Here is a 13089-nt window from a genome sequence, read left to right on the forward strand (position 1 = left end):
CAACAAAACCTCTGAACTTTGACTCCTGACATCATTTTTGCCCATGGATTTTATCACCTGACTTTAAACTTTGACATCGAATTCAGTCATGTGACCCAGGACTGCCTGAATGTCGGCAGAACAAATATATGGCTGGTGCGTCGGATATGTGCTCTGCTTCGTGTGTGTCCTAATATCACAGTGTACCGTACCGTAGTACGAGCATCAATTGGAAGTAACAGACAATTTCTGACGATTTATCAAATTTAGGCAGACGACAGATCAGGACATTGTAATAAATGACTTTCTTGAGAAAATACAAAATGTTTCATCACTTTTAGCATTTAGAATCTCAGCATTGATCACTATTTACATTTTGAACTCAGGATAATGATCAGTTCACAAAGGCAGAGTCCTGCGGAACATTATATCGAAAAAACTCGAATCGACAAAATCATAACAATCATAACCGAACATGAAACGATCACGTGACCATCACGTGGTCGAATGTCTTTTTTTTCTTCTTAGAATGAAAACAATGGATGTGTAGGATGATTGAAACCTAATTTAACTTTAAGAGCAAACACACCTGTGTGTCATTCAAATACGTATTTCAATAGAATAAAACATCTAATTGTTATAGTATATAGTGTTGTTATTTTTGTGAGTTATGGTTGTTACTGTGAAGTATGATAAATTGAATGAATGAATGAATGAATGAATGGATGGATGGATGAATGGATGGCTGGATGGATGAATGAATGGATGGATGAATGAATGAATAGATGGATGGATGGATGGATGAATGAATGGATGGATGGATGGATGAATGAATGGATGAATGAATGGATGGATGAATGAATGAATGGATGGATGGATGGATGGATGGCTGGATGGATGAATGAATGGATGGATGAATGAATGAATGGATGAATGGATGAATGAATGAATGGATGGATGGATGAATGAATGGATGGATGGATGAATGGATGAATGAATGAATGAATATGATCAGTTTATTTACCCCAAAAACGGGGAGTCAGGAAATAGCTTACAGCTAGTCTGGGCCTGATCCCTCACATATTTATATACATAAATTCACAGCAAGGTACTCAATATGACTCAAAAAATATAATTTATTATGTAAACACAATTAAAATTTTTAAAAAATATACAGTTGATCAGTTATACTGCACCAGTAGATGTTGTTTACAGGTTTGTTTGAAACGATATAAAGAGTTAACACAATTTATGTTGACATGGATGTTATTCCCCCAAAAAAGAACCAGGAAATTGACCTGGGTTCGATCTGAGCTGCCATGACATGCATTGGATATAGATTTTGATATCAGCAAACTCGAGTATAATAGTCGTGACTAGTAACTCTAAAATAATTTTCATACAAACTTCGGAATGCGGTGATTGTTGGTGGAATGAATGGCCTGTCCCCTCACATATTTATATACAGAAAATTCACAGCAAGGTACTCAATATGACTCAAATATATCATGTATTATGTACACATGATTACAATTATAAATATACAGTTGAAAAGTTATATTTATAAATTAAAAATCCAAAACTAATATAAAACTAGCTTTGCTCATCAACGTACATTGTGAAGTAAAAAAACGCAATAGATATCATCGCCACGGTGCAGGAATACAGCAGTTTGAAACTTTTACATCGGTTCAGAATATTGCATTGCACTGTGTGTTTTGTGTATTTCATTTGTAAGCAACGAGGCTGGCTACCCACACAGACTTTCAGTGTCACAAGTTCCGTTGCTTTGAATACTCGACTCGTATATTCGATGACGTCGTTCCTCTACCATGTTGTGTCAAAAAAAGTAATACGTGCCGTGTGCAAAAGTTCTGCTTCGAGGTTCATTCATTAGAACAGTTCTGCATTCGCTGAACGTGAGCACTAACTTTGTGTATAATTTACGAGTTGTTATCAAATCACAACTCCTCCAACGTCGCATTCAACTGGTAAGTGAATGTTAGAATTATGCTATACAGTATTTAAATTCATGTGATCGTCCAAGGTTGTGTAACCGTCTGAGGTAATCTGTCCGTGAGTCCGTGACCAGGTTGCGTCAGGTACATGTACGGATTGGAAGGCCAGGGCGACTTAGGGAGAGGGCGTGTCTCTTTTAAAAGATGTGGCCTTGACGTGACTAAAGGGACAACGTCATTAATTACCAAATCATGTCTGTTCATCTCACGAATGGACGTGTGAGTTCAACCAGCGGCCCATGGTTGTAGCACCACATAGCAACGAGATTAAGTGTTGGGAAACTATCATACGTACGCTACGCTGCGCTGTTAACCGTATATTATTACTATTTACCTCCGTGTTCGAATGTTCTAGTGAATGCCCCTTGTTCATGTTATAGGTCGAGCTATATCCACATTCCGACCATAGTAGCCCCAGTTAATACCCTTTTATATGTAAACGCGCTGTGATTAACTTGAGCTTTTGCAACAATGATTTGGACTTTGGAAGCAGTTTATCAAAATTACACGTTAATGAGATGGTATTCAGGGAATGAAAATTACACTCTTAATTGAGGGACGAGGTGATTAATAGTAATTAATATGTCCACAATTTTGACAACCACTTTATGTGTTTGTTTATACAGAACTTTCTAGAGGAGCTGTGACATTAACAGAGAAAAGGTTGAAGGGATGATCGAATTACAGTCAATTTACATTGTAATAACATTATATGGTGTGTTTTATTATTGTTGTCACACCAAATCATTATGGCTTTTCTATGGCAGAGTGACCAGGCCACATGAAATAAAATATGTGTTTCCCATATGTTTCACCTTTCAAAATAAGGGTATATTTCAAAGGCTTGAGAACTGTTGACATTTTGTCGTATTACACTGTAATTGACTGATATGCAAACTATATAATAATTACAAAGTATTTAATAATTATATAAATATGTATTATTTTTGTCTACCTTTTCAATTTTCTTTTTTAAAAATGTCTGAAAGATTTGGTAAGCAGGTAAGAACTACATTGTCAGTAAGGATAAGGAGTCAACTCGTAAGACCATGGAGGGTTACGGGTCAACAGGGGTTACAGGTAAAAGTAATTTAGTGTATGGGAGTGGGGTAGCAGATGAAATGTAGGTGGGTGATGGGTGGTGGGTAGGGGGTTAGGGGAGATCAATTGCTAATCATTAAGAAAGGTAGGGAGTCAACTCATCAAAGATAATTTAGGGGAGGGTTAACAGATGAAACAACGTAGAAAAGTAAAAAATAGGTTGGGGAGGGTTAGAGAAGGTGAGTTGGTAAAAAGAAGGGTAGTTGGTCAGCTTATAAAAATCAGGTAGGGAAGGGTTTACAGTACAGGTGAAAGGTGTGGGGCATTGGGGATGGGGTCAGAAAGTAATTAGTAGATGGGTTAGGAGAGGTTGACAGGCACAAATCAGAAGCTCAGTACTCAGAAGTTTAAAAAAAAAAACTAGGTAGGGCTAGGGGATCAGCAGATAAAAAAATATTGGGTTGAATTATGGGAAGCTAATTTTTTATTTTATATGGCCTCATATTATAATGAAATGTTTACCTTTTAATTGTAGAGTATAGTCAATATGGTTGTAAAGCCATCCTACCTTTCCACATAAATATAGTCTGTCTATATCACTGGCACTGTGTTTCTGTTTACACTTGTCAATATCAAGGAGTAGCATAGTCACAGTCCAGTGACATAGACAATGGAACCCTACTTATAACCTGTCTCCATCACTTGATGTTAGGGAAGCGGAGTCATGGATCCTTTGAGTAGACAGGCTAGATAATGAAAGAGTGAAGCAGAGACACGGATCCAATGAGTAAACGGGCGAGCTGACTTATGAACACTTGTTGATGATTACTAACACTTCATGACGGAATGTGTTTTCCATACAAGACATTCCAGACATAGTTAAATGAAATATATACCATATCAAATTTTATTTGCCTATACATCATTCTGTACAGTATTTATTAGGTGAAGGCTACATAGAATCAGATGTATATAACATTATTTTTATGTCTTGTTTATAGCTTAACCCCATATATCAGGACTGCGAGGTAATTTAATATGTAACTGTGTAATTCCTTCTGTACAAAGCCTTTCCTGTCAAAATTAATTCAACACAAATTCTTGTTTTTGTGTAAATTTTTGTTGTATTTCTACTCGATTTTGGACTTGTATCTTAGTAATTATCTCTAACAATGACATTATATCAAAAGCTCAATTCAAAAGTGATAAAACTTACAGAAAATATAAATTTTTGGTAAATTTTAGACATGTGGTATTAATTTTAGGCATGTGCCACTATTAAAGTTTTCCTTAATGAAATTATATCAAAATCATGGTTTAGAAATAGAAACATTTACAAAAAATCTTGTATTATTGTACACTTGTCACATGTGACTTTCCCGCCTAAAATAGGTGAACATATTTCTTGTTTTTCTGTAACTTTTAAATTCTTTCAATTTTATTTTAGTACAGCTTCATAGAAATAATCACATAAGATAAATACTTATCCAAATTTTCAGGTAAAAATGTTAACAATTACACAAAAAATTACAATTTGGTGTCTACATTTACATGCCTTTCCTGTCTGGTCTGCATGAGGATGAACACACTGTAAACACATTAAAGGAAAACTGACACTCTTGATTTTAAAAGTACATGTAAAATTTGATAATTGCAGACGAAGACTGTGAAATATTCAGTTGTCCAGAATAACATAGTATCTTCTGGGGTTTTTAATTTACTTTGGACTGTCCAAATTAATCACAGATTTTTACTGTATTCACTATTTACTGAGCACATAGTAATAGTATGCGAGGATACATTAAAGCATGTTTATTTATTCAGTCTGTATAGTATGTGTTAATCATAATGTAAGTTGAACTCTATGGCCTTGGCAGGTCTGTATGTCATACCAAAAATAATTTATTATATGTACAAGGCTACAGGACTGCTTGAAAAGAGCACTAATATTAATTCATTTAACAATGAAGATATATGCTTATATACAACTTTTTACGTCCATTATTTCTGAAGTAAGATTAGCTTTTTCATCATCACATCTGGCAACATGACACCATGCCAGTAATGAATACATCAAGCTTTCTTTATACTGTGTCAGTGCAATGTGTTATTTTGTTCAAATTTGTTAGCATTAATTTGCAGTTCGACATTTTGTTTTTAGTCTGTACATGCCATCCAGCTGTATTGGGTGGGGTAGTGATTGAGTCGGGGATCAAGGGGTTTGGACTACATGTCTCCCTCCTGTGTTCATCAGATATCAACCCCTCATTTATCTGTGGTCTTTGAAGCTCTACAATGTTCAAAATAGCTCAGGCAGTGGCCACGTAGTGGTGCAATGACTAGTACACATGCACGTCCTATAATAGTATGTGATGTGTTTTTGGTGGTTTTACCCAGAGATGCATTGCGGCGCAATGACTATGCATGTGCGTTCTATATACTATGCGCATTCTCCAATGACTACGCATGTGCGTTCTATATACTATGCGCATTCTCCACGCAGAAGGCACTATATACAATATCATCGTGAGGCAAGCCCGTCACAAATGAATCTATCCTGTGCGAGCTTATGGGCTTTGCCTAGTTATGATATTACTGCCAAATTATAATAACCAATCTATATTGAAAGTGCAGCATACACATGTATGTAGCTGTCAACATACATGTACATGCATACATGTCAAAATTTGCATTTGAAGAATTGCAGTGTGAGATATGTCAATATGATATGATGTGCAATATCTGTAAAAAAAAATCTAATGAATCAGAATCCATACAATCCTAGTAGCTCCCACATTTAATACAAAAAATGCTGAATTTCAATTTTAAAAAAAAATAACCTGACCTTACGTCACCGTCACAGTACCATATAACATTCAGATGATATGTAACATTTTACATAACTAAACTGTGTTATCATGATGTACACATGCATCCTGTATAGATGCTGTAACAATGTATGTCTGAATGATTTATGACAGTCACCATGATGGCACTCTGCATTTAAGTATCTAATAATAACAGTATTGAATAATCATTATATTTTTATACTTTTTTTTTGCCACCAGCCTGTGATATAAATATTTTCACATCAATTTACTAGGAAGTTCTGAGAAATGAAACTACCCTATACAGATAAATTTGCATTCTGTACAAACACTCTTTGATCGGTAGTCAGATCAGTGACATCTCTAAAAGTTTTCTACAGTAATGCAAATGTCAATATGTAATCTGAGATAATTGTCTGATTTTGTTACAAACACTGATAAAATATCCCTGGTAATTCTTAGTATTATGAATTCCTTAAAGATTTTCTTTGTTCAGCCCAGGAAATTAGGAGTGACCTAAGGGGCCATGTCATTATGAGTCACTTGATGGGTAGTGACATACATAGTCATGAGTATTTTCCGGCTGAATTAAGATCAATATTGGGAAATAACGTAATTATACCAGTACCAGTAATATCAAAGAAAAGTTGGGGAAAATCAAAGTAACGGCAATTTGAAACGTTTTCGATATATACATGTATTTTGAACACAACAGAACCAATAATATAGAAATGCGTTGTCGTGACATGGACATGCATGCATTATCATGACTTAGAATGACCAGGGGATAAATTCCATATTTTTTGTTCAAATGTTTGAGTGTCATACAACAGAATGTAGATATATGTTACGATAATTTTGACTGCCATAGAAGTGTTTTTTTGAATAGCACTGCATCTATAATACTTTACCATGCAGTTCAGTTATAGTCCATAGTCTACTTTTGACAATAAATATACATGTAACCATAAGTACTTTGTGTTCTTGTATAGTGGTCTTCTAAATGTAATTTGTGTTTTGTGTTTTAAAAACAGTTTGAAAACTTATCTTTTTAGGTCATTTTTAGTCATTTTACATATTTTACCTTTTTGCATGTGAAACATTTTAGTAGTATTTATCAAATTTTTTTCAAATAGTGTATTTTTGTTGTCATTTAATTTTTATGTTTGTTTGTTTGTACTGTAGTACCATCAATGACTTGGAGATTCTGATTCTGATTCTGATTCTAGCCTAAATTTATAAATTATTACTGAGTGAGATTGCAGGCTGTGTGGAGAGAACTAGTGTAACACTATTACATGTATTTTGTTTCTTTTCCAGAATCGTAGTAGTTTGTTGTTTACGTTCTCTTCACTGAAAGTAACAAGATGCCAAGGTATGGTGGTGGTGATCCATGTGGGCGATGTGGAAAAACTGTGTATCAAGCTGAAGAAATTATAGCAGCTGGTGGGAAGTGGCATAGGCTTTGTTTCACATGTGGTAGGTACAAGTACAGACCATTGTAGGAAAGACAAAAGATTTCATAGTTTAGCCACTAGGAGTGCTGTTCGTAACTAGCTGTGGAAATGAAAGCAAGTGTCAAAAGCATCATTTTCTGGCAATTTTTATAAACAAAAGTTTCATATGCAAAGATAAGAACAGTGGTGAGTATGAATCGACTTGCTTAGACTGAGTAACTACCCTGCAAAAAATTATATAACTTGCAATCCAGACTGAGCATGCTCAGATGCAAAGGACTGTGGGATTACATGTATCTGTGGTTATTGTAATTTCCTAATCTGGAGCTACTGATAAAAGTAACCTCCCACAATGATCAGGGTAAATATGAATTGATTATTTGTGGTTACAATGTATCAACATTGTTTACAATACTAATTGATTATTATTTATAACCACATTTCCCATGATGCAGCATTCAACATGGTGGGTTTGCAAGTTCCCTATTGTTGCCCAAACTTCACAGTTGTGCTACAGTGCCAGTGTGCTATACGTTTTCTCTTTTTTTTTCCAAATTGTGTCATTAAATTATTTGGGGTTATTGATTACATGTACAGAGGATTGCAACAAATCCCTGGATTCAACCACTGTAGCTAGCCGTGAAATGCATATATATTGTAAGAGTTGCTATGGTCGTAACTATGGACCAAAAGGATATGGATATGGTGGAGGTGCTGGGGTTCTGAGTATGGATGGCAGTTCAAGAGGTGACCAACAACAACAACAACAAACGTAAGTAAGACATCATTGTCAAAATAAAACAACAGTCAAACAACTTGACACCAATTTTTTCCCTTTGAGAGTTTCCTGTCTCAAGTTCTGGTAGTCTGTAAGGTACGCCATGATGGGGCGCCCTCACACATCAGTTGACAGAGAGAGAGGAGGCTAGTTAGGACATAATGACACCACCACGTACATGGATCTTTAAGTCTAAAGTTCTGAACTTTTCATGAAGTTTGTATGACTGCAGTACTTCATGTTCATTTATGTTAATGTATGTTAATTTATGTTATTTCTACAGATGGAAAAGTAGTGGTACTGGTGGTGCACCCAGTCGGTTTGGAGGTGCTGTCGAGAAGTGTCCACGTTGTGGTAAATCTGTCTATGCTGCAGAGAAAATAATCGGAGCTGGTGAGGTGAGTTACAGTTTTTTTACACTGATGTCAGTGTAGATGTACCTGTACCCTTCGTAGCAGTCAACCTGGCAAGCATTACATTTATGCAAATTTGTTGAATAAATGTTAAAATGAATCAAAATATTAAATGTCCTGTTCGAATCCAAAATGGCCACCAAACACTGCTGACACTAGCACACATAAAAATCGGTTGAAGCGATGTCATATTAGAATGGAAAATGGTCATCAAACACTTTAGTATAGATTGTCAATTTCCTTGAAAATAAAAAAAATAAATAAATAAATTCCTGTAACGATTCACAAAAGGACCATGAATTAAGCTCCGAGTGATACGAACTTCTTTGATTTTCAAGCAAATTGGTCCTCAAGGCATGGACTTTGTCAAAGACAAAGCTATCTATAAAAAGATACAATTACATGACTTGAATGGCTGTTATGACTTTTTGACAGGCATGGCATAAAAGTTGTTTTCTGTGTGCCACTTGTAACAAGAGACTGGATTCAACAACTGTCTGTGACAAAGAAGGTGAAATCTTCTGTAAAGGTAAGTCCTTTATCCAATCGATGTATTTACCGTAAACCTATAGACACGAGAGAAAAATTTGCAATATCAAGGGTGTTCATCTTGCCCAGTTCATTGATATTGAAGACTCGTGATAGAGGCTCCTGCACATGTGCAATACAACTTTGTACCTTCCTAGTATACAAGACATGATCGTCTTGTCAGATTTTGTGCATGAACTCAGAAGTTCCCTAAAATATTATTTGAAATCAGCACTTTAACTCTAATCCAGCCATGACTACTGTCTTTTACATGAAATTGACGCTGAGGGTTAATGAACGGAACATTTAACGTACAGAAATTATTACAGCTATTACATATTTTCACATGTCCACTTCTTAATACTTTGCTAATTTGTATATTTTTATCACTTATTTTCTGACAGCTTGCTATGGGAAAAATTATGGTCCCAAAGGAGTTGGGTATGGTCAAGGAGCAGGCGCCTTATCACATGCTAATTAAACATGTGACAATCATGTGACTAGGACAGTCTTTTGATTGGATAGTACACCAAAAGAAGATGAGACAAAATAGGCATTGTAGACTGAGTATAGCAAACAATGATCAACATGTAGGATTCTTGTTTGCTTCTAGTAATTGTAGTAATACTGCAATCTTTTTAAACATCAAGAAGAGAAATATGGTACATTTTCAATTTTTTTTTTTAAGTTTAGGGCATCCGTATTCTAAAGATCATAAAACTTATAATATATGCAAATAAGCTAGGCCTCCTGATCCCCTAGGATTAAACCATATGTATCCCTGTGGTGTAAACTTTATATTAGGTTTATAACTTGATTAGAAATTAGAAACCGGTATGGGCAGGAATGTAGGACTAAGCGTAGTACTAGCAGGGTACATACACTACTTAAATTTCATGGAATTTCCAAACATTGAGTGCTGGAAAGTCCTGGAAAAATTGTTTACATTCTGAAAGTGAAATTTATGAAAATATGAATAACTGCTTGTTTGAAAATGTGCATTGCCTGGCAATTCTACTTTCTGTTGTCGAAGAGTCAAAAGATGATTGTTAAATGAAGTGAACTACCAAAGTGGTTCTTGAAAATCAGATTTATTGTTGAGAAAAATTGCCAGTAAATGACCCCAAAATTCCAGGAAACTGGAGAAATTTAAGTGAATTTCAGTATATGAACCCTATGACAAAAAGTCTAGACACTACACCTGTTGATATTTTCTATGATCTCTTTCTCCATGTATAGTCAAATGGACAAATTCTACCAAAAGTGTAGCTAAATCTCCTGCTGGGAAAAGGTTGAACAGCGCATGTCGGTAGTAATCCATCACACACTGATATACAATTGCAATTGGTTACTTCATTCAGTTTTACAGGGAACTCCACCACCCATCTTGAAGTCACACTAGAATGCGAAAATGTGATGTTTATATGAACGCTCCAATAGCATTAAACTTATACCACTGTAAGTGGTAAGAATGGAATGTCATGCTAAGGAAAGCCATTTGACTATACAGTGGAGAGAGAGAGATTACAGAAAACAAGCATACATGTATAGTTTCTAGATAATATGACAAGTGCATTTAGCAATTAAAATTTATTAGTTTTTGTGGATTTTTACTGGAAAATATTAATTATGATTATAACTGTTTTGGCTTTTTTGTCACTAAGCACTGCTAGAAAGAAGGATTACAATTAGTATTATGTTATCAGTAGTGGGATATATATATATATATGATTTAATAATTCTAGTAGAATTGTTAACTTGTAGACAAACTTTGCACACTGTACATTCTAGTAGTACCATTATCACTGTTGGATAGAATTTGGTGGACAAATATAAACTTGCCATCAGTTAGTTGGCCACCATTATCAATCAATCAATCAATCAATCAAAAATAATTTATATTGCACCAGACTGCAGAACCAAAGTACTACTATTCAATGGCACCAATAAGGATCAATCCACACAAAATGTTTTTTTGAACATGTGTGTCTTCAGTTTGTTCTCGAAAGTGTTCAGATTTGGTTATTGCTATATATTCAATGGTAAGGAATTCCATAGGTACACAGTCTGAAAATGCATGGCTACCACATGTCTTGGTCTTGAATTATGCTGGAAGTAGTATGAGTCATAAAATTTAGACTGTAAGATACGTTGTCGTATCAGACGTCTAAACCAGCTTGGTAGCATGACATGGCATGTCATATCTTATACAGACTCTATAAAATGATGTGCTGATCGCAGCAATTTCTATCAACAGCAATAACAGTTATATTTCTAGAGTTCAGATAGTTTCATTATAAAGCAGTATATATTATGGTCTGTTTTTACCATACAACTCCATTTTGTGTGATGTTATAAGTCACATGGTCATTTGAACCAATCATACAGTAGAGTTGTTGAATCCATTTGGAAACCATTAGGTACTTGAAAGCTTTTACCATGTAGCATTTAACCAATCAACTCTTTTGCTTTGTATGATGTAAGAAGTCACATGATCACATTTAACCAATTACAGTAGAGTGAAATGTTTGAATATATTATTAATTTTTGAAGCTGGTATTTAATACATAATACAGCATACCCCTACCACCTCCAGCATGTTGTGTGATGTCATTAGTCACATGACCTCAAGTCAACCAATCATTCTTGACATTCCATAATAAACTCTACATATTTACAATAATGTCAAACTTAGTAAAATTTCATAATGATTTTATCTATCTGGGTATTTCACAGTACCTTCAAGTTATAGAAACATATCAGACAAAATCTGTGAATGAAATAAAATTTACAAATTACAAGATTGTACTTCGAGTTCAACAAAAGCAGGTTGTGACCATCAACTGGTGGATACTGTATGGATGCATGGCTGTGGCTCCAAAAAAGGGTAATTTCACGTTTGTTTACAGTTATTAGTTGAAAGCAATCTTATTTAGATCACTAAAACTTGAATTATGAAATTGTGTTTTATTTTCTTGAAGACGTGCACGATTTACAAGTATACCCTCACATGGCTGAAAATGCAGTACATCACATGCATGGAAACTGAGGAATGAACAGAGCATTGCAATAAGAACTGGACTTTTAATATAAGATGAGGTTATATATCATTAATTATTACAAACTGTCTGCCAATCAACTCACAAATGTCATCATCCAGTCTCGACTAACATGTTATCACCCAATCACAACTCACAAATCTCATCATCTAATCACAGCTATTAAATGGATGTCAACCAATTACAATTCACAAATGTCTTCCAATCACAGCTCATGAATGTCATCATCCAGCCACAACTAGCAAATTTCATCGTCCAATCACAGCTCATGAATGTCATCCAATCACAACTAACAAATTTCATCGTCCAATCACAGCTCATGAATGTCATCCAATCACAACTAACAAATTTCATCATCCAATCACAGCTCATGAATGTCATCCAATCACAACTAACAAATTTCATCGTCCAATCACAGCTAAGGAATGTCATCCAATCACAACTAACAAATTTCATCATCCAATCACAGCTAAGGAATGTCATCCAATCACAACTTGTGGATATTCATGTCTTCCAATCATGACTAATTGTCATTGAATTTTCTAGTCTTTTCAGATTTTCTAATTCAATATCATATCATATCATATAATGTAACAGTAAATGTCATTGTACCATCTATTTTCTTCACGAGTACATATTATATTTTGCTAAACACAAGGAAATGGGTGATTACATGTTATGTAATTTCGTTCTTCCACAACAATGTTTGTATTTCAAATTTTCTTTCTTGCCATTCCAATTTCAAAGCATCTTTTTTTGTTTCTATTTTTGTATAGAGTGGTGAATTTTTCTAGATACTTTGTAATTATGTAAGCATATGGGTTTCAATAAATAATTAAGGATCAAGTCAATGTCTGTGTGTCTGTGTGATATGATGATTTGGTTCAATTTGTAAGAGGTGCAAGCTGAGCTTTACTAAATTACTTTTGTGTGATGTGTGTATCTATTTATCCCATCTATGGCATTAGCACTCATGTAGGAAAGGGGT

At 34.8% G+C, this 13089-nt stretch overlaps 1 protein-coding gene across 1 annotated transcript; it reads left to right on the forward strand.

The window, feature by feature from the left end:
- The first annotated feature begins 1845 nt into the window (after positions 1-1845).
- Positions 1846-12368, forward strand: LOC144448732 (cysteine and glycine-rich protein 2-like). Its single transcript, XM_078139039.1, has 6 exons — positions 1846-1970; positions 7187-7345; positions 7921-8095; positions 8385-8499; positions 8950-9043; positions 9447-12368. The coding sequence occupies exons 2-6, from the start codon at positions 7234-7236 to the stop codon at positions 9521-9523; spliced, it is 573 nt and encodes a 190-aa protein (XP_077995165.1). The 5' UTR covers positions 1846-1970; positions 7187-7233; the 3' UTR covers positions 9524-12368.
- The last annotated feature ends 721 nt before the right edge of the window (positions 12369-13089 follow it).

This window comes from Glandiceps talaboti, chromosome 17 (assembly GCF_964340395.1).
Source record: "Glandiceps talaboti chromosome 17, keGlaTala1.1, whole genome shotgun sequence".
NCBI classification, from domain to species: domain Eukaryota; kingdom Metazoa; phylum Hemichordata; class Enteropneusta; family Spengelidae; genus Glandiceps; species Glandiceps talaboti.

Excerpts from the sequence above, each read along its gene's own strand:
- LOC144448732 (XM_078139039.1), top strand. The coding sequence starts at position 7,234 with ATGCCAAGGTATGGTGGTGGTGATCCATGTGGGCGATGTGGAAAAACT. Across the intron at positions 8,096-8,384 it reads CAACAACAACAACAACAAAC|ATGGAAAAGTAGTGGTACTG; the intron begins GTAAGTAAGACA and ends TTATTTCTACAG. Across the intron at positions 8,500-8,949 it reads AAATAATCGGAGCTGGTGAG|GCATGGCATAAAAGTTGTTT; the intron begins GTGAGTTACAGT and ends ACTTTTTGACAG.